This window comes from Triplophysa dalaica, chromosome 13, assembly GCF_015846415.1.
Source record: "Triplophysa dalaica isolate WHDGS20190420 chromosome 13, ASM1584641v1, whole genome shotgun sequence".
Taxonomy (NCBI): Eukaryota; Metazoa; Chordata; class Actinopteri; order Cypriniformes; family Nemacheilidae; genus Triplophysa; species Triplophysa dalaica.
This window is the reverse complement of record NC_079554.1, coordinates 613,090-640,709: the sequence shown is the minus strand read 5'-3', so window position 1 is coordinate 640,709 and position 27,620 is coordinate 613,090. Positions and strand designations below refer to the sequence as shown.

The 27,620-nt window shown below is 39.8% G+C and overlaps 2 protein-coding genes across 4 annotated transcripts in view; one reads left to right on the top strand and one right to left on the bottom strand.

Annotated features, from left to right (window-relative positions):
• med23 (mediator complex subunit 23) overlaps nt 1–15,106 on the bottom strand; it is a 29,402-nt gene extending 14,296 nt beyond the window's left edge. Inside the window, exons 1-15 of one of the 2 annotated variants that reach the window (XM_056764196.1) lie at nt 14,811–15,106; nt 14,602–14,633; nt 14,410–14,497; nt 12,109–12,233; nt 11,902–12,013; nt 11,646–11,744; nt 11,467–11,568; nt 11,274–11,343; nt 7,378–7,490; nt 7,083–7,178; nt 6,730–6,747; nt 3,911–4,111; nt 2,851–2,994; nt 2,158–2,303; nt 1,828–2,073 (exon numbers count right to left, since the gene is read on the bottom strand). In XM_056764196.1, coding sequence (XP_056620174.1) covers nt 1,828–2,073; nt 2,158–2,303; nt 2,851–2,994; nt 3,911–4,111; nt 6,730–6,747; nt 7,083–7,178; nt 7,378–7,490; nt 11,274–11,343; nt 11,467–11,568; nt 11,646–11,744; nt 11,902–12,013; nt 12,109–12,233; nt 14,410–14,497; nt 14,602–14,633; nt 14,811–14,861 — 1,643 coding nt within the window. In that variant the 5' untranslated portion in view covers nt 14,862–15,106. The remainder of the gene's footprint in view (nt 1–1,827; nt 2,074–2,157; nt 2,304–2,850; nt 2,995–3,910; nt 4,112–6,729; nt 6,748–7,082; nt 7,179–7,377; nt 7,491–11,273; nt 11,344–11,466; nt 11,569–11,645; nt 11,745–11,901; nt 12,014–12,108; nt 12,234–14,409; nt 14,498–14,601; nt 14,634–14,810) is intronic. The other variant, XM_056764198.1, reaches the window with a different exon arrangement.
• A 924-nt stretch (nt 15,107–16,030) lies between these two features.
• il20ra (interleukin 20 receptor, alpha) lies at nt 16,031–27,544 on the top strand. Of its 2 annotated transcripts, none has more exons than XM_056765062.1 (7): nt 16,031–16,178; nt 20,888–21,014; nt 21,547–21,752; nt 24,442–24,617; nt 25,038–25,182; nt 25,732–25,871; nt 26,017–27,544. In XM_056765062.1, the coding sequence occupies exons 1-7, from the start codon at nt 16,109–16,111 to the stop codon at nt 26,665–26,667; spliced, it is 1,515 nt and encodes a 504-aa protein (XP_056621040.1). In that variant the 5' UTR covers nt 16,031–16,108; the 3' UTR covers nt 26,668–27,544. The 2 variants fall into 2 exon arrangements, with proteins under 2 accessions (XP_056621040.1, XP_056621041.1); XM_056765063.1 differs by lacking the exon at nt 16,031–16,178 and adding an exon at nt 19,432–19,643.
• The last annotated feature ends 76 nt before the right edge of the window (nt 27,545–27,620 follow it).

Sequence of the window (27,620 nt, the reverse complement as noted above, 5' to 3'; positions counted from 1 at the left end):
CACAGAGGAACACACTGCACCTTCACTACACTGCCAACAGAGACCATCATCTGCAGTAACCTAGATGAGCTCCAGACGCTCCTCAAACACTTGTGCTTAACAGCAGCAGACTGAAGATGTGAGAGTAAAATTCTTTTTAAGTTTATAAATACTGAGCGTGTCACAAGAGTTCTGACTCTGTGTCTCCTCTACAACAGCATCTCTGTAGTGAGCTGGCTGGACTGCAGCTCCAAATCGTCATCATCACCCCAAATCATCAGAGACACAGAACATCCTCTCACAGGTTGAAGGATGAGATCTTTCCACAGGGGGACGCAGTAACATATGCTGTATGTCAGCAGTGCTGTTCATGTACACTTTATTATTTACTGTAGTAAACAGCAGTCTTCTGTAGTATTGACTAGAGTAAACTGAAAAACTGTACTTAATACTGCGGTGTACTTTTTTATTTACTATAGAAATGTTGGTATTATGTAGTGTTTGACAGTTATAGTAGCAAAGTACAGTAAAAGTACTCTGTATGATGCAAAAGTAAATTGTATTAAATACTGTAATATTCTGTATTGTTTACTATAGTAAACTGTAGTAAATTGCTATATTCTCGAGTATATTACACTTCCAGTAATACACTACAATAACCCTTTTGTTAATATATGTTAAAGCATTCTGTAATATTAACTATAGTGAATTGATAAACGGTAGTAAGTATTGTAGCGCACTTCAGTGTTTTGAACCATATCATTAACATAACTGAATATCTAGAACTTCAATTCAAGAGTCTAAAGTAAAGGAAATCAAGTATAGCACTAGGGCTGGGCCGAATGACCAAAAATCTGTTTCACGGAATGAATCGTTTTATTTCACGGTAACGATATATTTCAGTTACAATCTCATATATATCTTATACATCATTTTTCTTAGATGTATTTAATTAATTAAATTATAATAGTTTATTTAAATGCTCACCATATTTATGAATGTAGACCAATTATAAAAAATGTACTAAAGATATCAAATTAAGTTCTGATAATCAGATTTATTATTTATTTATATTTATCTTCTGGCTTTAACATATGTATACAGTAGGAAGATTGACAACATGTATAACAATGAAGTATGAATATGCACAAACAATGAGAGAGCAGTATATGACTGGTGTAATAAACTGGTTCATGGGGTCTGTCCTGTAGGTCTTCATGGCTCTTCACTCTCTGTTAGACGAGCACATAAAGTGTGTTGTGGTTTAGTCTTTAGATTAGTTTATTCTGGCGTTTGTCTATGCACTGCGAGTATCCTCAAGTGTCTTCCAGTAGCAGCGCAAAAAAAAGCGCTTTTAACGTGACAAGCAATTTTCCGCCTTGGCTCGCTTAAAGTTACATTTTATCAAAACTATTAACAGCTTTACAAAGCGTCCTGACTTCTGAAATATTTGAGAATTCGCTTTTTTATATGCACACGCAGATCAATGCACGCCTGCACGAGCACAGGTGAGAGAAGCGGCGGACTGAAGCAGACCACTAAATTCACATGTTTTTTCATAATAACGGTCAACTTGCAGAGCGCCGAGTTAACCACGCCTACTTAATTACATTCAACACACGGAATCAAAAAATCTCTTACGGTTGACATTTTATTCTGCGGTAACGGAATATTCAGTAATCCCGCCTAGCCCAATATAGCACAGTATTTTTGCATGTGGGATGGCAGGAGAAAGCTTATATGAAGACGCCAATGCTTCCCCTCTCTCACGAGATCACAAGATCAAACTCAATGAATGTAAAGTGTGAGATGAGAAGAGCGGGTGTTTGTGCGGATGTCACTTCTCACCTCATTTTAGCGTGAACAGTGAGCGAGTCCAGCAGGTTCATGGGTAGAGGTGTGACCGATCCAGATGCCATGCAGTTGGTCCCAGGCAGAGTAATCCTCATGCTGCCGTTCCCGTAGATGGTCTCCACCAGCACCCCCATGGGCAGCGTGAAGCATTCAGAGTTTGTGGAGTACGCGTTACACAACAGAGCGATCTTGTAATCTGTCATGGGCAAACTTTTACTGCGCAGACTCTGCTGAAGAAACCTGAACACACACAGAACCACCGGGAGAGAGTGATATTAGAACAGCTCACGGTCCCGGGCGGACGGACGGATGCGAGCATCTTACTCGTGATGAAGTTTCAGCGAGTGCGGGATGGGAATCTGTAGTTTGGAGTTGTCGTTCTGAGCTTTACGGTTCAGATGGATCCAGATGCACGTCATGGCGAAGGCGTGTGTGGACTGAGGTTTGTTGATGTCCGGGACAGGAATACACTGCACAGAAAACACACAAACACCCTTTCACCTGATTCCTGGATGTATGAGCATCTTGTGTCTCTATCTAGCGGCTTTATGCAACACCCAAAACTAGATAGAATCATGCCTTTGTTTTTCGATGCAACCTTATTTGAGGACAGACCCAGAGGTGTCATGAATACATTCAGTCTGATCAAATGTCCCGTGGGCGAGCGGTGAGCAGCTCTGTATTTGTTCAATCTTGAGATAAACCACAAGGCTGATATGTGGTTCTATCAGATCTGTCATTCACAGATGCTCAGAATTAATGACTGTGATCGCCTTTCATCTGGGCTCAACAAGCACACAAACAACCTGAAAACTAACATTAATCCCCATTCAATGCATAACAAACCCCCTTTAAAGTGCCTCTTTTCACTTCGCTTACTACACAAACATAAAATGTTGGAAATCACTTTGCAGTTTCTTGAAATAATAATAATAACAACAACAACAACAACAGTATGAGAGCACTGTAAGCGTCTGTCACAGCCTGCTTTGTGAATGAACAGAGACAGTTCTTTACCTCTTTCTCAGGATAAAGCAGGTCAAAGAGTTTCATGACGGGCAGAAAGTCGGCCAGAGCGTTCTTCTGAATACTGCCCGAGATAAACTGCAGGAGGACCCACATCAGGTGATCACGGCCTTTGATTAACCCTCGACCGGCCAGCTGCTCAGAGAAAACAAAAACACACCTGAGCAAAAGATCTGATCCACATCGCTGAAGAGTTTGTGTGACCGGTCCTGTCCCAAATGATGCCTGCTATTTAATGACGTGACGTCATCATCAGTCATACGATCAAACGGCATTAGCTCACGCTTGTGCGTGTGTGCGTGTGTAAATACAACACAGACTTAAACATCTAGAACAGGTATTTAGTGTCCATCTGCATGTAAATGACAACAGACGACAGGTGACTTTGATGATGTTAACCGGTCCTCACTGGAGCTTGGCAGTCATTGTGATGAAGTACATTTAGCAACATAACTGTGCGTTCACACCGCCAGCGACAAAGAGAGGCGATGTCATTCATTTCAATGAAGAGCCAGCCACAGTGACGGTTGGCGACAGGAAGTGGGCGTGTCTAGCGACGCAACAATGTTGAGAATTGCTCAAATTTATGCAAATGATGAGCAACTTTTGGGAGCGACTGCCAATAGGAATAAGGCCTGATTCACATTTAGCGTCTTTTCCGGGAGGCGTGCACAAATAGGGGGCGACACGGTTGCAACGTGGATTTTTCTAGATGTTCAACTTTTCGCAAGGATTTAGACGAAATGTGAATCGGGCATAAAGCAGCGGAACTCATGTCATCCATCTCTAGTCACTTACTGCAGGGTTTGTTTATAAATGTAACTAGAGCAACCAAAGCATGGAACTCCCATCCACCTCGTAGCAAGAGACCAGAGACAGCTTGCGACAGATGGCGGTGTGAACGCACAGTCACTGGTCATTTCTCCACAGTTAACTTTTCCTTTTGGGTAAACTTTTAGCTTGAGCTGGAAAGTCTTTGTCCTCAAAACCTCAAGGGCAGGAGGCATCATTTGGGACACGGCATGTGTGAACGTTCCCCCCAGCGCTTCACCTTCTGATGGAGCGAGAGAACCATGTGAGGGAAACTAGCAAACTGGAACAGAACAAAGAAGATGAGCTGGCTGGAGAGATGCTGCCACAGGAGCTGACTTGTGCCGCCGTCATCAAACTGTTCCTCCGTCTCAGAGCGCTCCATGGCGTACACCACCAGATCTACCAGCTGGTCCTCCAGAACCGGACATCTCTGCTTGTGCTGCAACAGAACCAAACGCTGACACATACCACGACAACACACCACATAACCTCACATACATGTATCCGCACTCTTCTCTCTGTGCTTTACTGACACAAAACACATCACCCTCACGGACTGATGTGACCATCCGGACGTTTGGCTGTTAAAGGGACACTTCAGCAAAAAATGAAAACATCTGTCATGTCAAACCTGTATAAGTTTCTTTCTATTTCACAACACAAAAGAAGATATTTTGAAGAATGTTGATCATCAAACAACAATGAACAACATTGACTTTCATTGTATGAACACAAACCACCGAGACATTTCTCAAAATATCTTCTTTTGTGTTCCACTCAAGAAAAGACTCACAGACAGGTTAACGACCACATCACAGTGTCTAAATGATGAGAGAATTGTGATTTTAGCTGAACTATCCCTTTAACTCGCAAAATCATCCTTCTTCAATTAAATCTATGCAGAGACTGTCTCACAGATGTTTTCTCACTTAACACAGAGCAGATCACAGGAGATGATGAAACACACATGACACACGAGTGTCGTTCTCATCACAGCACACACACACACGATGTGAAGATGCTCACAGAAGCCCTGATCTCAGGAAAAGCTGCATCGACGCCAACTTCTGGTCAACCCTGTTGTGTGACAGGTGCATCTGAACGGATCAATACAGCAGTGAACATGCGGGGATGATCAAATCTGATTCGCTGAGTTGATCGTTAGATTGTTTTAAAGACTTTTTTAAATGTTTCTAAAGACCCCATGAAATGTTTTCACATGTTTTCCTGTTACGTACTTGGAGCAAAGGGCCAGTTTTGTTTTCTTACACCGAATAATCTTCGGTTTTCATGACAGCTCAAACCATGAACTAAAAACACTGTAGATGAGATTTTGAGATTCAAAAGTGACTGTACGGAAGAAGAGAATTATATTTATACAGACACACTGCACATAGTGAGTGTCAGATGATATTAATATTATAATAAAGGGGGTGTGTGACACATCTTTAAAGTCCATTCAAAACAAAGAGCATCATTCTGAAGTTTAAGGAATAGTGAAGTCCACACCACACGTAGAAGAGGAACAACTGAGATCACTTTCTGAGTGTTTTCTCAGCTGATGAAGAAAATATAACATTGACAGCCTATGAAAACCCATTTGAATTGAAATGTGAAACTGTCAATGGTCACGCATGTGGATGAGCTCAAATCTAACTGATTTCATGAGGTCTTTTGTGTTTGTACAGCATCAGCTCGAGGATGAAGTGCTGTGCTGTTATCTCAACACACACACACACATTCAGACAAGACTCAACATCAGCATCACGCTGAAACACACTTCATTTATCAATGTTAATCGTGGGATGTTTCCCTGAACGTGAGAGTAAACCAAACACACACAACACCCAGAGAGCCAACAAACACAAAACAACATCAACAGCACACACACACAAACACAGAACAAAAGCAACAACCCCACACAGCATGCGGCGATCAGGGCTTGAAATTAACAGATTGTCATTCTCATGTACGCTTAAATCACCCTGAAAGAGGAACACACTTCTGTGTGTGTGTGTGTGTGTGACAGCACCTTATTCTCTATTCTGTTTGTAGTCGAGAAAATACCTATCACGTATTTGTGCGGAGCAGCTAAACAACTGAGATATTGATATCATGTTTATCGTTTTATCACAATGTGAAACCTGTGGTTTACGGGTCATTCTCAGGTACCGGTGTCATTTCTGAGCTGTGTGTCCTCATTTAGCTTTTATTCAAATTATTAGATATTTTTTTCCTGAATTGCTTTATGAATGAGAAGGATGGAATTTAATATCCTTTTTGTTGCAACACTATCTGTTCAACACTGTTACGTCTTGACAACTTCTTTATGGACATTGTGACATCATATTTAAGGTACTGACATGATGTCTTTGCACAAATATTCTATCTAATCTAATACACAATATTCTATTGTTAATCTAACAAGGCTTTATACAAAGACAGCGTTTTAAAAAATGACGCGCTAAATTCAAGTCTTTTTTACTCTTAAATTGGGAATTATAATGAATCCAACTATAAGCCCTGACAAACCCCCACTGCTGATCTGACAGACTGTAAAGTCATATTTAGGATTATGCTGATGGTAAAATCCCATTATCATAAAAGATGAATGATCCCTAAACACCCACAGCAGGGATCATTCTTGAAATAAATGCCGAAACATTTGACCATAAAGTCATGAAGTTTAACATAAATGACAGTTTTCTGAGAATGACTCTCAAACACACACACAAGTTAACATCTCTAGAAAAACTAAGAAATTGCAGGTGAGAAATGAACATCGGATTCAATCATTGACATGAACTGAGTTTGAAAAATATTCAACTTTTAAGAAAGTCCAGAATGTGAAAGAGATGTTGATGAATGTATTGGTCTTGCTTTCCAATGCTGTCATAAATATATGCTTCCAGAAGTCAGTAATTTCAAGCCCTACGTTTCTTTTGGTCTGGAACCGGAGTTTTCTTCCTTTATTCACTCATAATTAGATGGAATCGTTGGGTTTGGCTATGATGTCGTCTGGTTAGTCACAATACAACAGAAAGATTGTGAACATACCTGAGCAATGTTCAGGGTCTAGAGCAGTGGAGGAGGATGGGCAGGCAAGACAGGACAGAACGGAAATAAAGGAAGAAAAGAAAACACAAACACAGTGACTAGGAGGCCCTGTCAGTCAAGCCAAACCACACCCCCAGAGACGAGAGAGACAGGTGGGCCCAAACTCCCTAGCAGACAGCAGGGAGGAGGAGAAAGAGAGCGAGAGATCTAGAGGCCGAGCTTTATAAAGGCGCTACCGAAACTACAGCGAGCCGATCTGTCCACGTCTCTGCGTCCACCTCCCTCAGAGGAGATGGACAGGGGGCAGAGGAGGGAGACAACTGAGAGAGAAAGAGAGAGAGAGAGAGAGGTACCTGTTTGTTGAGGCCAAGCATGTTGCAGACCATGTCTCTGGAGTACGGCTGCTCCAACACGTATCTCAACAGACCCGTCTGCGGATCAAACAGATCCTGCACAAAACAAACACACAAAACACGCACGACCTCAAGAACGTATGTCATCCTCAGCATCATAAGAAGCAGGCGCTCGTATTATAAGGATTCTTTTCATTCATTGACTATAAGACACAGTGAGAATGAGATATGTCTTGGTGAGATGCACCAGAACCTGATGGATGATCATCGTCTGGTGAGTGAACATCAGCAGTACCTTATCATACGGCAGCATTCCTCTCAGAGGGAAACGCAGAGTGCTTGGGTCCAGTTTCCATGAGTTACAAATCGCCCCAGAATTGTTGACCACCGGCAAGAGACTGCAGCGACCTGAAACACACAAACACCCTTAAGCCTGGCTCAGACTACAGGAGTTTTAAAATCCTGACAGATTTGAAATTCTGGTTGCAGCTCACACATAAGGAGAATCTTATCAGATTCTCTTATGTAAAATCTTAAAGCTTGCATTACATCTACATTTGAATCTCTTTTTCAAGCACTACAAAAATAGCTTTGCCCTTTGTAAACTTGCATTTATGAATGTGAAATGTTTAGAGAAGAAACTTTGGGGGTAAAGTTGTGTTTATAAATAAGACTAAATGTAGCGAGTGCAAAAATAAAAATTAAGTGATTGGATTTTTTTATTTCATAATTGCACATAAAAAGACATTTTTAAGACACCCAAATACAGGATAATATTAAGATTATCATACCAACGGACGCCTCTTACATCATCTCACCGGGAAACAGAAGTAAACAAAGCGACATTGCAGTTAATTTCACGTGATCTATTTGTCCTATTATGAAAAAAGTGTATCTCTACGATAGATGAAGGAAATGCAGCGGCTATGCAACAGGTCTTGAGTGTGTTACTGTACCATTTTAACTGTACTACGGCTTATCCGCGGTGAAAAGCAGATGTTTCGGTAGCAATTCAAAAGTAAGGGATTTATACGTTACTGTAGCAAAACTGTAGCAAGGTGTGTAACATTCAATCCAGGAATGTTGTGTCTTTGTCGCTCTCTGAAGGATTCTCTGTCTGTCAGTCCAAAGCTGCGGGGACGTATTTTAAGCAAAGGGTGCTATAATGCTTTTTTGCTATAGGGCTGAAGTTATGACTGTGCTTTAGGCGAGCCGCTTAAGTTTAATCTTAATAAATAACGGAAGAAAACAATTGTCGCTGCCGAACTAAGATGAATGCCAATGTGATTATAAGATAAAAACAAACACATGAACGCATGTTATATGTGCGCATATAGTTAAATAACAATCTGTTGACCGAAACTACAAGCAGTTATAAATATGTTGACCGTTAGCAGTTAATTTACGCGGTACATTTAAAACCGACGTGACTTCTCCCTGCAGCTCTTGTTCTTATCTGTGCGGTTGTGGTATATTTTTGAGGATACATTATAAAGACGATCCTCCATCTCTGCTGTACAACGTACCCTTGCAGAAGCTTTACCTCCGTCACTTGTCGATGTGTCTCTCATTGGCTGTAGCGAAAGCACCAACGTCATCAGCCCGATCTACAATCCTAAATATCAAACATGTTTGATATGATCGGGGCGGCTAAGATTTCTCTCCGAGCAGATCGGGAGTTCTAAGATTCGATCTGTGAACACCTCACATTACGTGGTAATCTGGGCCGATTCTCGGGCCCGATCGCGTTTCTAGGCCCGATTTTTTCAAAGATTCTCGGGAGGGGAAATCGGGGTAAAATCTGGCCGAGAATCCTGTAGTCTGAGCCAGGCTTTAGAGGTAGGGATGAACTGAATATTCGGCCACCGAAAATTGTTGTGATGACACAAACAGATACCGCTCCTTTGATGCATCTGTAGCGGACGTTATTCCTTTAATCGCAGCACTAAAGCGTCTCCTAAATTGCATGCACCCTCAGGGCTCTAGAGTGCGACCAATATTGCTTTACGTGTGTGAACCAGAGGTCGCGTAATCCGAAAGATTCTTTGTCATTGACAGATTTTTTTTACCAGTGACGGAAAAATCTGATGGCCGCCCGTCATTCTGGCAGATTACAATGAGGGCAATTTGTTAACACCCGTTTCCCTTCAGCGGGATATGCTCGTGAATCTACCTACGTGTCGTTCTCATGTGTACTGACTAGACATGTGATGCGATTTGGGAAAACCCGTCGGGTGTCACGCTGGGACGCGGGAAAGACAGTTCACCTATCAAAGTAAACCACATAACATGAAGAATGAAGAAGTATTAATGCACATTTTCCGCCAGTCCTGTGTAAACTATGGCATGCAAAGTTTTTTATACAATGTTTTCGTGAGATGACAGAGCTCTCAGTCTACAGCACCAGGAGTTATGCCCGCTCCACTGCTCACGCGAGCCGGACCGCGATCGCAAAACATACAAGGGATAATCAAAAGTCCAGACACTATGCACATGATAAACAGCGTAAAACTTGCTTCACTGCTTATTAGTTGTTGTCCGTAATGTTTCCTCGTGTAGTGATAATGGCAGAGCTCTCGTTCTTTAAATGTGCGCTGCACCATTTTCCTTACTTTCGTTTTATTCCAACGGTTTTGTACAGTAATTTTATAGACTTCAACACTAGGAAATGTTTTTTTTACTAAATTTTTTAAGTCTCTTACCACTGTAAAGTGTTTTTTCCTTGTGATATTGGACTGTTGTGCTTTTATTTTCATAACTTAACTTTAAACACGTTTTTCTCCAAATTCCCTTCCTGAACATCATAGCGCTTCAGACGACAGAATAAGTTGGTTATTCTATTCTTAGGCTACTTATTATCAACTTTGCACATCTGCAATTCTTGGTGCATTTGTTGTTGTTAAAGTTCTACAGTTAACATATGGGCAATGGGAGTCTTTGTTTTGATACACTATTATGATGTTGAAGGCCTACAGAGAAAATATTGTTGTATCTTAAGCAGTTGCACTTGTTCTGAATAGACTTTCTTGTAGAAGTCCTACAGAGAATTTTTTTTTTAAATGCACTTGACCTAAATGCACTTTGTTTTAATGAGAGAACATTTAATTGTACAACTTTTCAGCAGGCCAGTAGACCTGTACATTATTATTTAATATACACATTAGTGGGGTCAAGTTAAACATCTTAGTTGAATTTTATTTTATACTGTGCATTGTTGCAATGTGCTAAATAAATATTTGTATAATTTGTAATTGATTTATTCTTTGAAACTTTACTATTTATGTAATTCCAATGCCTTGATTTTAGTAGAGTTAGTACACAGTCATAGCCATAAATGCAAGGGTACTAATTCCATTCCATTTTCTACCGCTTATCCGAACTACCTCGGGTCACGGGGAGCCTGTGCCTATCTCAGGAGTCATCGGGCATCAAGGCAGGATACACCCTGGATGGAGTGCCAACCCATCGCAGGGCACACACACTCACTCATTCACTCACGCACTCACACCCTACAGACAATTTTTCCAGAGATGCCAATCAACCTACCATGCATGTCTTTGGACCAGGGGAGGAAACCCCCGAGGCACGGGGAGAACATGCAAACTCCACACACACAAGTCGGAAGCGGGAATCGAACCCCCAACCCTGGAGGTGTGAGGCGAACGTGCTAAGCAAGGGTACTAATAATTGGCATAATTTCTTTTCATTTAATCTCTTTTCCGGTTTTCGGTTTCGGCCAAGAATATTCCTTTCGGTGCATCCCTACTTAGAGGCCTTTCAGAACGATAGCGTTTCTGCGTTTATAAACGCGAGGCGAGGCTCTCGGATATGCTTTTTTTTAAAGCAAAGCCTAGATCGTGCCAACGTGATACTGTAAACAGAAGCTCGCAACACTTGCCCCGCCTCCAAATTATTCTGATTGGTTCACTCCTTTTGGAACTGACATTAATGAGCAGCATTGCATGTAAAAGTTGAATCTTTTGACTTGACACGCCATCTTAAAAACGCGGCTCTCGTGTGCAGGGGCTTCAAAAGATGCGAGACGCAAGTGTGACGGTCATGCACGTCCATCAAACACATGTTTACAGCGCATTGAAATGGAAAATGCTTACTCCAAGATATGGCCCCAGGGGATTAGGGATATATAAGTGACAGTATTCAGTGAGATGATGATCGGTGAGTTTCACTTACCACAAATGGAGTTTATTCGGGCTGTGGGTCTGAAGCTGTCAACAAAGTCACAAATCAAGCTTCCCAAAAGCTGAAAACAAAACAAATTCTATTTTTCATTTCTGAGATTTAAACAATTTAAACCAAACGATGGCCGACACATCCAAAAAAACGCATTTGTCATTTCTTGTTTGTAATTGTGTGTGTGTTTTACCCAGTGTGAGAGCGCCCCCTCTGGACACAGCTTTCTGATCTCCGTCACTGCGAAGTAGGCAGGCAGCAGGCAGGCGTTACGGTCCAGTATGTATTCCACAACCTTCACAGAGGACAGTCGACAAAACATCACAACTATGAAACACCAGAAACTCTGTCACACTGTGAATTCAGACCTACCTCTCGTGCCGCTGACAGGTGCTGAACCACAGCCGAGCTGACGAAGTTTGGGATGGTCTGAATCTTATCCAGCACGGCTTTCAGTAAATCTCTCACCCCCTGATACACAAACACACATCACGTTCATATAGATGGACACTTACAAAGAAAAAACAAGACTAAATGAAAAAAATCCTGACTACATATATGCCAATCATTTCAGTCAATCGCTGCCATGTGTAATCCATTTGATGCTTATGCAACTGATGTCGGGCACCTTGTAGTCGACTCCACCAATGATTTTGCGAATGAGTTTGAAGGTCAAGGCCCACAGTTGCGTTCTCTCCCACTCCAGACTGTCAGAACTGACGAGAGCCTGACACACCATTCTGCAAAATCACAGACACACACATCAGCCAATCACATCGCTGTATTTCCTCCTCTGGTTCACATGATGGAGCGATGAGTCATGTCTGGCGTTTACCTGGGCGGCAGGAGGCTGGTCTCCACAGCCATGGCCAGACAGTCATAGAGGAAGGAGATGCGTTTGGGACTGTGTTGACTATGAGTGAAGCGCACGATCCACTGCACACACTGATCATGTGAATCCTGCAGTGACATCACACGCATGCGTTACATTCACCCTGGTTATACACATATACAGTCTATACACAGCATTCACGTTCAAGTGTCTGCTACCGCACAAAAATCCCTATGGAAATATGATGGCAGTGTGTGATGCAGAGTGTGTCAAGTTTTGTGATGCAGAGGTCAGTGTGTTTGCTGCTCATTATCAGACCGCTGAGAACATTTTCACCTCAACAATCTGGACGTCTGAGATTCAATAGCATCCTGTCCCTGTCTCCCTAATGTTTAACATATACTGCAGGGTTTGGTGCTGATGATGTCACACGTCCAGAAGACGCTGTACCAAGAACATTGAAAGACGAATATTGCTGAACTAAAAGAGATTTTTACTCTATTTCTCTCAACGGGTAGTGGTCTAGCTTTTGTTGAAACTAGTAACTTTGTATTAGCACCTAATGTATTATTGCTCCTGTATGACATATTGTTTATTGCTCGCTGAACTCTCTGTTAGTTGCTTGGGATAAAAGCGTCTGCTAAATGTCTAAATGTAAATGAAAGCAAATTAGATCAGTCACTTATACAGGATTTTCCATAAACCAATGTGTCTGTGTCTGAGCATTAGCTCATTTCTTCATCTCTCATATAAGTGACCATCTCTCAATAAACATTTGACTCTGCACTTCTGTGTCTTTCAGATCCTTCTGTGCTCCACTGACTGACTTCTGAACATTTCTATTTTGATAAAAGATACAATGTAACAGGAGGGGAAACAAGTCTCATCCTTGACTAAATCATTTATCTGGTTTCATGGACTGGAAATGTTACCAAGTAGCATGAACAATAAATGTATTTATACATGGAAAATGTGTTCATGCTTCGAAAACAATCTTAACTGCCATGTGGAAATTGTATTTCCCGTAGCTCAGTGGTAAGAGCATTGTGTTAACAACGCAAGGTTGTGGGTTCGATCCCAGGGGATTGCAAGTACCTATGTAAAATGTATAGGATAAAGCAATGTAAGTCGCTTTGGATAAAAGCGTCTGCCAAATGCCTAAATGTAAAATGTAAATGTATTTAGATATCCTCCCCGAGTCCCTATCCTTCCAAAACCTCAGATGTCCAAATTCGCTTTTTTTCAAGAAATGGAAAAAAACACTACTTTTTACATGATTAAACACTGTGTTGACAAGAACTTTTTACTAATTTGTTAAGATATTTGCGAAACCCAGCGACAAAAGGGTGATTAAAAATAATAATGATTTATGTACAGTCCAGTCCGAAATTATTCATTCCCCTGGCAAATTCTGACTTAAAATTACTTTTAGTTAACTCGCTCAACCAACAAGTTTTTTTTTGACCGGAAATAACACAGTCTTCTCCCAAAAGATAATAAGACATTTTTGGACATGCCACTTTTTGTTCAAATGTAAATAAAAGCTGAGAAAAATGTTCTTCCACTATGATTCCTCTTGTACATCGTCTTATTATCTTTTGGGAGAAGACTGTGTTGTTTCCAATCCAAAAAAAACTTGCTGGTTGAATAAAAGCAACTTTAAGTCAGAATTTGCCAGGGGTATGAATAATTTCGGGCTGGACTGTATGTAATGTAAATCATAAAATGGAGGTAAAAGGTTTCAGAAGAACAACAGCGATATACAGATATGTCTATCACAGACACACACATTTCCTAAATATATATTCACACAACAAACTTACACAGAGTGTCAGATTTTAAAAAAGCACACTCTATAAAGAGTTTCATCAGACGCGTGTGCCTGACCCCCAGTTAACTTCCGGTTTGTGTAAATCACATTAATTTTGTATTTAATGTAAGTTGATATGAATGTATATTATGTATAATAATTGTATTAAATAAAACATTTGTTGAATGTGTCCTGTAGTTTTGACGCATTTAAAGAACCCTTATGATGCACTGCCCTCTAGTGGTTGAGTTTGGTATCGCAGTCTAAAGTCAAAATATTAGACAGACAAGTTTAACCAAGTAACGGTTCTGCTCGGATTCTTTTGATAGTTATCAGTAATAATCTACAGGCACTCTATTGTTTGTGAATGTGTTACACAAGTTCAGTTGGGGTTACACGAAATGCGCATGCGCAAAACGTTTGTTTATGTTTTTAAGATGACACCGTCTATATTTGTCATGATTGCAAATGTAAACATGACATGTGCTGCTGACCTGAGGCAGACCGTTCCAATACTGTCTGAACGCTCCTAAACAGCTCACAAGTTTCGTCCTCTCATCCTCTGTGCTGTCCATAAACATCCTTTAAAACACACAATATCAAAAAGTCCACAACTCACTTTCACAGGTGTTCATATACAGAATTCAGGCAGATGGGTTCAATGTCTCTCATGTCACGTTACTCACCCAGAGAACGCCTCGTCAATCACCTCCGTTTTCTGATGGAAACAAAACAAACAACAACTTTTTCTTTTTCATCCATTTAATTCTGTGTGCGCATATGTATATGATCTATTGTGTATGTGTATATTGATCATCTTTGTGTTCCAACTGTACATACAATTTTGTAATAATAATAAATGAAATGATCATTCTGCGCGAATCGAATCACTCACCACCACATCTTCGAAAATGCTCTGCAGCTGACTTTCCATCGGCACGGCCATGATCTGAGTCAGTCACGGGAGGATAAAGTTTAAACATACATGTGTGAAGAGTGTGTGTTTGTGACGAATTAACAACAGAAACTAGAGCCAGTAAACAGACGCGAACTGAATGCGCGCCGCTGGAAACAGTCCGGTGTCAAACATACACTCACACAACGATGGTTCCTGTGTACAACACACACACGTTCTGTTTCAAACTAATACATTTTACGTATCATACACGTGTATAATGATATTGTTTTGTATATTTGTGTATTAATTAACACAAGAAGAGATAAATACGAACAAACAGAGTGTGCGAAGCTAAAAACCATCCGGTGTGAAACACGCACGCGGGCAACTGTTCCTCTAAAGAAACACACTGACTGATCAAATCTGCAGTCTGGCACAGACTTTCTGCAACAAGTTCACACTGAACATCTGGACAAAATCTGAGTAAAGTCTTGTAGTGTATTTAAGCCTTAACCAACATTATCATAAACATTAGACTTTAAAAATACAATTAAGCTACAGTTTTTCATGTGTGTTAAATGGAGCATGTCTGTAAGATTTTAATTTGAGAGAATTCTTCCAAGTAAGTCAATAAAGTAAATGAAAGAAAGCTGGTACCAGGGACCAAGAATGACACAGACACACAAGTGTAGTTCACTCAAAGTCTAAATATTCATTGAGGTGTATTCATTTATATATTGAAAAGAGGGAAGTGAGATAAATGCTCAGTCAGGAATAATTCTATTCAAAGGTCAGTATCCTGATGAACTGTTTGTCTGTTTTCCTCACTGAGCATTACACGATAGGTTCATTGTCTGATTAAAGCTGAAACAGAGTGCATGATGAAACCACTGATGCACTGCATCAAGCAGTGTTGAAAATCCAGAGTTTTTTTCCTACTATGGGAGTCAATGGGGGGGAAATCTGTTTGTTTATAAGCATTCTTCCAAATATCTTCCTCTGTGTTCATCAAAACAAAGAAATTCATACAGATTTGGAACAATTCCAAGGTGCATTTTTGGGTGAAGTATCCCTTTAAACCAGCGTTTCTGAAAGTGTGGGGTGGGCCCCACCGGTGGGGAGTAGAGACATGACTGGTGAGGCGCAACAAACAGGAGGAAATTGGGTCATTTTTAATCATTCCTTTACTTATTGATCAAACACTCAAAACAAGACAACGACTGATAAAACAACATCAGACTACGAAGAAAATGTCACATGGAACCTAATAGCCTTTGAGAATATTTTTCACAAAAATGTTTTTGAGAAATTCTGCTTTAAACCATGAATCGTCACCTTTCGTTGGCTCTGGGATGGATTTCTCAGGTGAGTTAAAACATATGTAATGAACTTTTTAAGAAAAATCAAAGACACTAACCCCTCTATTATAAGTCACTCCCTGATCTCAGGTGCACTTTCAGTCATTTCTTCTTGGTGCTATAGGGATTCCCACCTTTCGTGGACGAGCTCCCAGCTGTTAATTTGTAACCTAAGAGAATTCTTTCAAGTTAGTCAATAGAGTACAGAATGCTGGCACCAGGGACCAAGAATGACTGAGACATGTAGTAGTGTAGTTCACTCAAAGTCCAAATCTTTATTCAGGGTTATTCATTAATATATTGAAAAGAGGGAAGTGAGACAATGCTCAGTCAGGAATGATTCTATTCATAGATAGACAAGGGTTAGTTTGATCTATCAGCTCAGCGGTATGTGACTTCTTATGTTTCTAGTTGTACATGATTTCATGAACGGGTTAAACAAACGGTAGAGAGGGCACAGGATGTTCCAGAACCTTTTTTTCAATTTCATTTATATAGCACTTTTTACAATGTTGCATTGTTTCAGAGCAGCTTTAGCGGAAGAAAAGACCAAACAAACAAAAAGGTTACACTGTAAACCTGGATAAGTTCTACTAACTTAAAACTGATTCACAAGAGTAATTCACAAGACACTCCCGTAACACTTATTCTGATTACAAATAAGATTAAGCATGTAGCAAATGTGAGCCTCTCTTTAAGCATAGCAATGAAAACTAATTCCATGTTTCCTAATAATGATATCAAGGGGCAGCATGTATATAGAGAATAGAATAGAAAACAGATCCTTGAGGTAATCCATAGTTTACTGGTATTTGATTTGATGATTTCCCAATAAAATAAATAAACTGATATCGATCAGATAAACAGGATATGATCCACTGTAAAGCTTGTCAACGAATACCGATATAATTCTGTAAGCGATCTAGCAGTATGGCATGATCTTCTACAGTATCAAATGTGGCATTAAGGTCAAGCAATGCTAGGAGTGAGATGCAGCCTTGGTCTGATGCTAGGAGAAGGACATTTGTAATTTTAACAAGTGTGGTTTCTGTGCTATGATGTTGCCTAAAGCCCAATGAACTTTTTTGTGTTGGTCACTTTTTCCCTATTTTAGACTGATATGGAAGATTTTCTATTGTTCTATACGTTTTTTAATTCACCAGGGTCCAAGAGCAGTTTCTTAATAGGAGGCTCAATAACAGCCTGCTTAAAGGGTTTTGGAACATGAGCGAGTGTGTGAGGAGTTAATCATCTTAAGAATGGGCTCTACTGTATCTGTATGGGTCTAGTGAACATGTTGTCGGTTTAGATGCTGTAATATGTTTGTTTAACTTCTTGGCTTATGGGTGAGAAACACGGCAGCTGTTCTAGAGGGGCGATAGCTGATGTTGGTTCATAGGACATACTTAAAGGTTAAATACCATCAAGTCATTACTTCTAGGTAGCAGGAATATTCTGATCAAGTGGTGTCTGGTTATTTAGTAGGGCAGCCACTGACCATTCTAAATAAAAACCTTGGATTGCTTTGGGTAGTATCTATGAGGTTCCAGAGGTGTTCAGCTGATTTGAATGAACAGGATGTACTATCTAACCATGCAAACCTAAAAACCTCTAGTTTTGTTCGTCTCCATTCTGAAGTTTTCTCTCTAACCTGTTTTAATTTGATGGGGGCCACAGTATGTCATGTATTTAAGAATACGGTGTTCACAGTACTAGTGACTTCTTCCTGATCATGTGTGTTTCAGGGTGCACTAAGTAGTTGGCACAGGTCGGGCAGGTAATCTGTAAATCTATCTTTAATGGTTGGGATAATCGATCTGCCCTGTTGATAACGCAGAGCGTTAAGATCGATTCCATGTGATATAACTAGGTCAAGGGTATAATTAAAGCGATGGGTGGGTTTGTTAATGTTTGTTATTGAGTTCCAATTTTTTTGGCTCAAAAGCATCATTTGCATTATCTGGATAAATGTTTAAATCTCCAAATTAGTGCTTTGTCAGCATGAACCAATAGGTCTGACATAAAGTCTGCAAACTCTTTTAGAACTCAGCGTAGGGGCCTGGGGGTCTATATACCGTGTCCTGTTGTGCAAATGTTCTGGTTTGACAATTTCAAATTGTTTTAATAAATGTACAAAATCAGGTTTCTATTAGGATGTAAAAAAGTTTTAAAACAAGAAGTCAATGGAAAGTTCTCATCTATGAGAGTGTGGCCTTGTTTTTATATCCTGACAGGGACCTAAGGAGGAAAGCACACCATGTGTGGAGACCGAAATCGTGGTCCCCATGGGCCCCAAAGTTTTCTATCATCTTTAGGTTTAGGGGTTGAATCATTACGCCTATGGACTGTCCTCATGGAGATAATAAACCATATAGTTGTGTGTATGTGTGTGTGTGCGCGCGTGTGTGTGTGTGCAGAAAAGAAAACTGTTCTTTTGTACTTCAAAATGAGCTGTTGCTTTCGATCCCCAGCAGAGGAACTAAATGTGCCACTGAACAAACACAATGTAAACAATTAAGATCAATCAACCGTTTCAACTATAATTACACATTAACATGTCCTGAAACAGAAGGACAGAAATATATCTGTGAAGAAAAGACAATTGTGAACAGTGCACTTTCACAATGAGATATGTTGTTGTGTAACTAGTCAACTTTTTTGATTTATCTCTTGTTAGATCACATTGTCCATCACTTACCTTCAGTTACTGTATCTCACAGGTCATCACCCTTAACAAAATGTGACTTGGTGGTGATGTCCATTCACAGGTGGCGTCAATATAAAAACTTCTAAACGTTTGTTTTGTTAAGTTTCATACTTCAAATACTGAAATATTTCTGTTCTCATTGTGTCCTGTACGCATGGATTGAAAGACAGAAGCCTGAAACTGTCACTACACGTGTGATGTCATTCAGGTAATGAGGTCAAACCAGTCAAACCAGTCTGCTGTGATACCAAACCATATAACAACACATTAGCACTGTAGCCTAGGATACGTGATGGAAAACATTGTGTTTTGAAGATGTTGAACTTAAATATATGACATAAACACTGACTTTAAAATAATGAAACACCAACGTAAAAATTCTAGTTGAAGTTTACATGAATGTTAATGTGGTCATACTAGCCGTGTTCGGAACGTCTTATGAAAGCCACGCCTTTCTGCAGCGGTTGGTCTGTTTTAATGAAGCCCCGCCCACTTTGATTTCGCCTTTGGACTGTGTTGGTGAAGCCCCGCCTACCAGCGCAACACACTGCAGCTCAGCAGCAGGTAAAGTGAGTCACGCGCGCGCTGCCTGTCACCAATGCGGTTCAGTATAGAAGGATTCAGTCAAATTTTGCGAGTTCTTCAGTGAAAAACAGAGAGTTATTCGGTAAGAATAGAGTTATTGTTCAGAATGGTCAGGACTATTTTCAAGAATGGATAAAGTCTTCCTGACTGCGGTGTGTCTGCTGTCGGCACGAGCCTCAGGTAAATCACATCTCTCCATTTAACGTTCATTCTCAACACTGTTAATCTACATTTGCATTTCTGAGGTCTTTCCTGTTGTTTGTTATTCAGTTTACATGTTAGGGTCTCTGGGTTTAATATTAACTGAGCGATCAGAGATTGTGAGTTAATGTGCGCGCTTTCATTTAAGAAAAATAAAAATAAAAATATATAATTAAGATATCGCGGTTTGTATTGCAGTGTTTGGTTACTGCAGCAATAAATGCTCCCGACAGGTTTAGTCAGACTGTAGTAAAATAAAGAAACTTTACATCCAAAGAAGTTTTGTGTTGCATTAAAGGTTCTGAAAAAGAAAGATGACAAATGTTCAAAGTTCTTTGGGGAACCAAATATTGTTCATAAAGAACGTTATGTTTAGGAGTGTGTATTTAGATGTGTTTTATGCAGTCATACAAGACCACTCTTATACAGTATATATTAGTTTATATCCACAAGCACATTTGTTCATGTTTTTAAATGAGAGTAACAGTTCAAAGACATAGTTTACCCCAAAAATCCACATTTATTTTGAGAAATATCTCCTTTGTTTTGTCAACGAAAGTCGCTGGGGACCAATGGTGTTGTTTGGTTCTTTTAATTCTCTTCTATAGTGTTCTGCTAAAGAAAGAAAGTCGCACAGGTTTGATATGAGAGCGAGTAGGCTCATGTGAACATGTGGAACAATCCATAGATTTTCTCTGTATTGACTGTATTGTATGGAACAGTTTACAATAGACAGGGCTCATATTCACTCTTCCGTGGTGTTTTTTTACAGATTTATGTTGATAGTATAGATGTGTATAAACAGGAGGAAGTGTGATTGTGTTCACCTGCACCGCAGTCTGGTGTCTTTTCCTGTGCTTTGATGAAATCTGATTTATTTCAACAATGGCTTCACTTCATTTCCTGTTGACACTAATATACACACAACAAACGTCCATGCACGTATATATTAAACATACGGATCCTCATAAAGTTCCTTAAAAACTTTATCAAATTCATTTATTTTAAGTGTTGAATGCATTTTCTAGCTAGAACACAAAGCAATTTAGTGAAGTATTTCGTTTCATACATCGTAATCTTAAAAAGTCATGTCGGATAAACAGTGTAAGACTCTTGTGTATTAAACTCGAATAGTTTATTCATGGCAAACTTTACTCCGTCTACTTTACAAGTCAACTGTCACAAGTCTTTACAGATAATCTTCTCTCTTATTTGAACTCTAGCATCAGATGAGGTTCTCCCTGAGCCCCGGAGCGTCCACTTCCACTCGGTGAACTTTAGGAACATGGTCAGATGGACTCCAGGAGAAAGATCTCTCAACGAAACCGTCTACGCTGTGGAATATGCTGTGTAAGTTCATTTACTGTGTCTGGAGAGATCACTTTTATTACTCATTCCATCGTAAAGGTCACATCAGCACGCACACTTCAAAATCTAACTAGAAAACACACATTCAGTCAATATCCAAACATTGATTTGAAAAGCACACCTTTAAACAATATTCATTCCAATTTTGTATAGTGATTTTTACAGGATAGGTTTTACAGTAGCTTTAGAATAGTGTCCTAGAAACTCCAAACAAACTTTCCAACAAACCAATTAAAAAGGGAAGGGCAAAATAAAGCCCCGCCCTACATTTTATTCTAACTTTAGAAGTGGTTTCAGGACACGCAAAAGAAGTCAATCGACTTCTGTTTCATGGTGACATAAGAAGAACGTACGCTGTGACATCAGAAATCCCTTTAATGTCTCACATTAATAACCCCAAAAGAGCCAAAAAATGATTCATGATGTTGAAGAAAGAATGTGAAGCTTGATTTTGCAGAAAAACATTGATCAGATTTCATTTGAATCAGATTGTCACGTGTGTGCGTTTGTGTAGTTACGGTGATGAAGATGAGAGTAACAGTGAACAGGTGAGATGGAGGCCGGTGAAGCAGTGCACCTTCATTCAGCAGACAGAATGTGACGTGTCTCAGGAGACCTTTAACCTGGAGGACGATTATTACGCCAGAGTGAAGGCTGTCGCTCAACACACTCATTCCATCTGGACTGAAACCACCACCAGATTCAAACCCATGACTGACAGTGAGTGTTCCCTCAATAAATCTGATTGACTTCAAGTGGTCATGTTTCCTGAAGACAATGTAATATTTTGTTCCATAGACATTAATCCACAGGTGAATTTTGCACATTAGTGCTGCTTTAATTGCTTTGACAAATACACATTTGAAAAAATAACATTTTAAAATAACATTTTGCTGGATAGGTCAACCCATCAGAATTCTGTGATCCATCTCAACATGATTAGTGTTCAGAGAAACATTCCACTCAGGGGTGGAGATCAAACTCACAATCTGTGAATGCTAAGCATGTGTACAGTGTGCTGAAAGAAATCTAAGGCGTTCTTATTATTGTGTATATGTATACAGCTACAAGAAGAAGATATATATATATTTTAGTGGTGGGCATAGATTAATTTTTTTAATCTAGATTAATCTTGGAATTAATCTAGATTAATCTAGATTAAAATGGCTCATTTGAATTCTGCCGAAGGCATTCAGAATATGTGTGCTACCCAAATAATGACTAAAAGTAAGTCTTTGAGAACGGGTTTCTCAAGCCAGGTGGCGCATTAGACCAGGGGCTCGTCTCCTGTTTCCAAAATGCATCACAAACTGCTTGAGAAAGCTGTTCTACTATGATAATTGGTGATGAAAATTAAATTATGTTCAATAAGATCAATTTGTGTTTACTTCCGCATTAGCTAAGGGATGATTTGCGTTTAGGTGGTACTTGAGACTGGAAGAGCTCCTACAGTACATTTACATTTAGTCATTTAGCAGACGCTTTTATCCAAAGCGAGTTAGGGAGCAACAAGCGATATGTCATACAGGAGCCATAATACATTAGATCTCAATACAAAGTTACTGGTTTCAACTAAAGCTAGACCACTACCTGTTTAGAGAAAGGTTTTTTTTTAAACCAATTTAAACAACCTTAGTCTTGTCGATGTTTCCATTGGGAAGCTTCTTAAAAATAAATTTTCCCTGAAGCAACCCGGCGGCTTCAAAGCTGCATCCATGTTAGCACGTCACGTTTGATGTGGTCATTTCACAGTAACCTTATGTTGTGTTCAGACCAAACGCGAATGGCGCGTCAAGCGCGAGTTATTTACATCTTAAGTCAATGCAAAGACGCGATAGACCTACTTGCTGCGCGAATGAAGTCCTGGTCATGAGATGATGAGGCGGTGCGAATGACGCGAATTGCGCGAATCACGCGAGTTGAAAAATCTCGTTCTCGCCCCGTACAGTGCAATTCAGCTAGGTACACATCCGCGCTAAAATATCAAGGTGAAAGTCATCATAGCTTGCGTAGTATAGACCCAGCTCCCAACCCAACTTTGAGAATAGATTAACGGCGACATTTTTTTTATCGCGCGATAAGAGTCTCACGTTAACGCAGCACGTTAACGCCCCACCACTAATATATTTCTAGATGTATTGTGCTCATTTCAGTCCAGTGTCTGTTGAATTTCCTTCAGAAGTGACATAAAGTCATCCAACAGCAATCTGAAAGTCTGACAGCATGATAAGACACATGACAACTGTCATCAAAACACAAATTATCACATTAAAAATGATTAATTTTGGAACTTAAAGCGGGCATAACACACGCGGTTTCTGTCAATCTCATATTAAAGTAGTATTGTATACTTCATATCTTCGAAGAGTTTTAAGTTTGATCACATTTATAAAACATAGATACCGATGTACGATTATTTCCGAAAACATATGGCGCCGTTCTTTACTGAACTAAAGCACATTGTCAACAAAACACAGACATCAGTTTCACTCACTGCATGCGGTTCATGTCCGGAATCTTTTAGCGCTGGGACGGCTCCATATATCATTTACAAACCATCTCCAAATCCAGCGTTATATCCACAGTTTATATAACATTCATCACACAAATGCAGTGAACAAACAAACACCTGAACTTCACCAACATATGCTCTCTCTCTCTCTCTCTCTCTCCTTTCTCCTGTACTCCTGTGGCTGTGCCGCGTGCTTTTCTGGGAGAATTGTCCAATAAGGGACTAAGAAACATTGTGGCGAAACAGTTTTATATGTACAAAAATCCTTTCTGAAACCTGTAGGATCATTGGGGAGTGTATCAATCACAGAAATACTACGTCATACACACAACTCATTTTTTGACAAGTTGACCATGTTAAGCATGAGAAGACATTTAACATTGTAAAGAAGTCAGAATGCATGACACATCGTTGCACGGCCGCTTTAATACATGTAGAAATATGAAGAGAAAAATAAAATTGTGTTGCTTAAAAGTGAATCTAAACTTGTTCTCTTTGCAGTATTTGAGGTGTGAAATAAACAGAGCATCTCTTCAGGTCTCATGTTCTGCAAATAAATGCAAAGAGAATAAAGATTTTTATTCGAAATTCGGGGGAAATTTAGTTAGTTCTGTTCTGTTCTGTTCGTTCTGTTAGAACGAAACACAAATGAGAATTGTACCTCAACACAGACCTAGAAATGTTCAATTGTCAAAAAATGAAAAGGGTCTTTGAAAGGTTCTCTTCATTTTGTCCGCGGCTGTATATTATATGTTTGTTTTGTGTACTTCATGTAATTCTTGTTTAACTTGACACATGATTAGAGTAATAAAAGTGAGTCAACAGCATGCAGGCACAGATCAAACACAACATTGATGCTCAGTAATGATTAACAGATTCATCTCTGCTATCATACAGCCACTCTTGGACCTCCGCTGGTGGACGTGACGGTGGTGCAGAACTACATTAACATCACAATGAAAGGTCCCTTCAGGTGGAAAACTAAGAAGACAAAGAAAGAAAAATCCTTGTGGAAAATCATCCCATTCATGATCTACAACGTTTCTGTGTACAGCAGCAGAAGAGAACACGTGGTCAGTGCTTCATTCACTCTGTATTTGACTTTACATAGAACTCCACAGATATAACTCTAAACTGTACATATAATTCAATAGACAACTCTAAACTAATGACCATATAGATGGGACTCTACAGATTTAACTCTTTACATATGAAGAGTTTATTTCCAAAATGACATAACTATGTCTGATAACTTTACAATTGTTTTTTTATTTTGCATTCCAATTCATTTCAATCAAACTGCAGTTGATTTGTTTTGATTTATGCCCTAGTAACTCAACAAATACAGCTAACTAACACAATAAAAAACATGTTAACATCATAAAAAACGTGAATTATCTCTTCATAAATATAGTGTATATATGTAATTGAACTCTGTACAAATATAACACAGATAAGCCCCTGCTAAAGCAAATCTTTTCTTCTTCTGCCAGCAATCCTTCCTTCTAGAGACGTCTTCGTTGACACAGGGTCCTCTAGACTTCTCCACACGAGTTTGTGTCGTGGTGTCTGCTCAGTCTCAGACTCTTCCTTTGGCCAGCACACCCAGCCTGCGCAAATGTGCAGAGACGCCTAAAGGTGCTCATGTTTCCTGAAGTCTTTTACTTTCACATTGACTGAATGTAAACAGGTTTGAGGAGTGTTTGATTGACAGGACTGGTTTCATTCTTCTCACCTCTAAACTCACAAGAGGAGTTAAGAGAACCTTTGGTATGTTTTAACACTCCTCCTTATCACTGTGTGCTATCATTAGGTTTTGGGGTGTTTTCCCAGCGCGCTCGGAGCTGGACTTCCTCCTTTACACACTTCAGACCTGTTTGTGTGTGTGTGGACCTGGTTTTTATGTGTTAGTGGGGACCTAACTCATGGGGACCCCACAGGCACAAAAGATTATCAATTGTACAGAACGATCATTTTAAAAATCTAAAAATGCAAAACATTTTCTATGATCTTTAGGTTTAGGGGATAAAATATACAGTTTGTACAGTATACAACTCATCACACCTATGGAATATGGATAATACAACATACATGTGTGTCTGTGTCTGTGTGTGTGTGTGTGTTATGTTGCAGTTTATTTTCACACTCTTTAGACGAGAACGATGATGATTTTTCTTTTTCATGTAGATGTGTTTAAAGATCAGATGTTGGCTGCTATGCTGGGTGGTGTGTTGCCCTCCGCTCTCTGTCTGTGTGTGCTCGCTGTTCTCGGGGGTCTCGTCCACTGCTACATCACAGATCACAAACAAACCCGGCCCAAGAGCACGGTGAGATGACCGCACACACACATTGGCATGTTCTACTGCTCATCACAAGAGTCAGTGTTGTGAAAGGAAGTGATGTTTCATGTATATGTTGGATTCCAATAACATACTGTAATAATCTAAAGATGAATGCTTTTGTCTATTCTAGAATATGGATCATGTTACTGAAAAGCATCACACTGTACAACCCGCAAGACCCCAAACAATCATTCTGAATGTGACCAATATAGTTATTGAGGAACCCAAACTCTTCTCCCCTCTGCTTCTGCTGCCGCCCGTCTCTTCAGTGGGCAGAGCACAGTGTGCACCGCCTCCAGCCGCCGGACCCCAGTGTTACACGCAGCCGCATGTGCCGGTGCCTGGCGGTTCTGCTGGTGTTGCGGCAGACTTTCAGAATGAATCCTCAGAGACGGACGGCTCATGGCCGCAGGAGCACCAGAATGAAGAACCTGAAGATTACGGCATCGTACTGCGGGCCGCAGCTGTGACAGATATGAGCCTGTACAGGTCACAGGTCAACACGACAGAACCCAGACAGCCGGACGATGAGGAGAACGAGGAAGAAGCGCAGATATTTTTGGACTGGAGTCCAGACATGTGTGAACTGAAGATTCCTCTGGCGAGTCCTTTAGATGTGGAGGACAGCGAGCAGACGGACACTGAAACAGAGCCGGATGAAATGATGCTTCTGACTCAAGTGATCCTGAGACAGTGTTCAGAGGACAGCTCAGAACATGAGGACGACTTCACCAAGATGGAGAGAACCTGGGGTCTTATAATCCACACCAACGCGGAATAAACTCAACATGTACTGTATGTCACAGACGACATGAAGTCAAAACACTTAACACTTATTGTTGATTTTTACAGAGATGACACAAGCTGAAATGAAGGAGTCGGCCTGTTTCTATTATATGTGAATGTATGTATGTATGAACAGTGTTCAGTTTTCTTTAAAGAGAAGGGCCGTTTAAGTTTATTTTTAAGATTCTATACTACTCATCCTCCAGTATAGCCTGACCTGTATGTATACTGCACACAGAAACCCATAATGCAATGCACTTTACAACATCTCTGTCTGGACTCTACCTGAAATATCATGTCATACATGAATTCTCAGGGTTTGTATTTTTGAGCTGATGACATATAGTCGACTTCAGTATAAAAAGGTTTATCCAGGAATAACTCGCTTACTCTAGTAAATATATGTAGAACGTGTACAGCACACATAGTGAGTTCAGTAGAACATATCTACTCTTAATATGGAACACTTCTGACACTTTATTGAATCTGTTGCTATTACACGACTGATTCAATATTTTTTAGTATTGATGAATATTGTGTGCAGAACAAAAAGAAATCAATTTTCTGTTTTAGAAAAAGAGTGCCATGACATATATTTTTTATAGAAATAGTATAAATGTGTTTATATTCATATGAAATAACTACTATTCGCAGTGGGAGATAACTAATTAGATTAGATTAGAACATGTGTGATGACATGTTCCATAACTACAGTTCTGTTATCCTTTAACTGAACCATACGCTGAAGACTGATGACAGATTACAGACAGCTGTTATTCTGATCATCAGTTATTTTCATTATACATGATAATCATGTCTTGAGTTTACTTTCTGAGAAGACATTTAATAAATATAAAGTAATGAAATATTAATTTGAGTGAAATTGTTTTGATTGTAGTTTTCATGTGGAAACTACAGAACACAAGTACAGAACTACAGAATGATTGG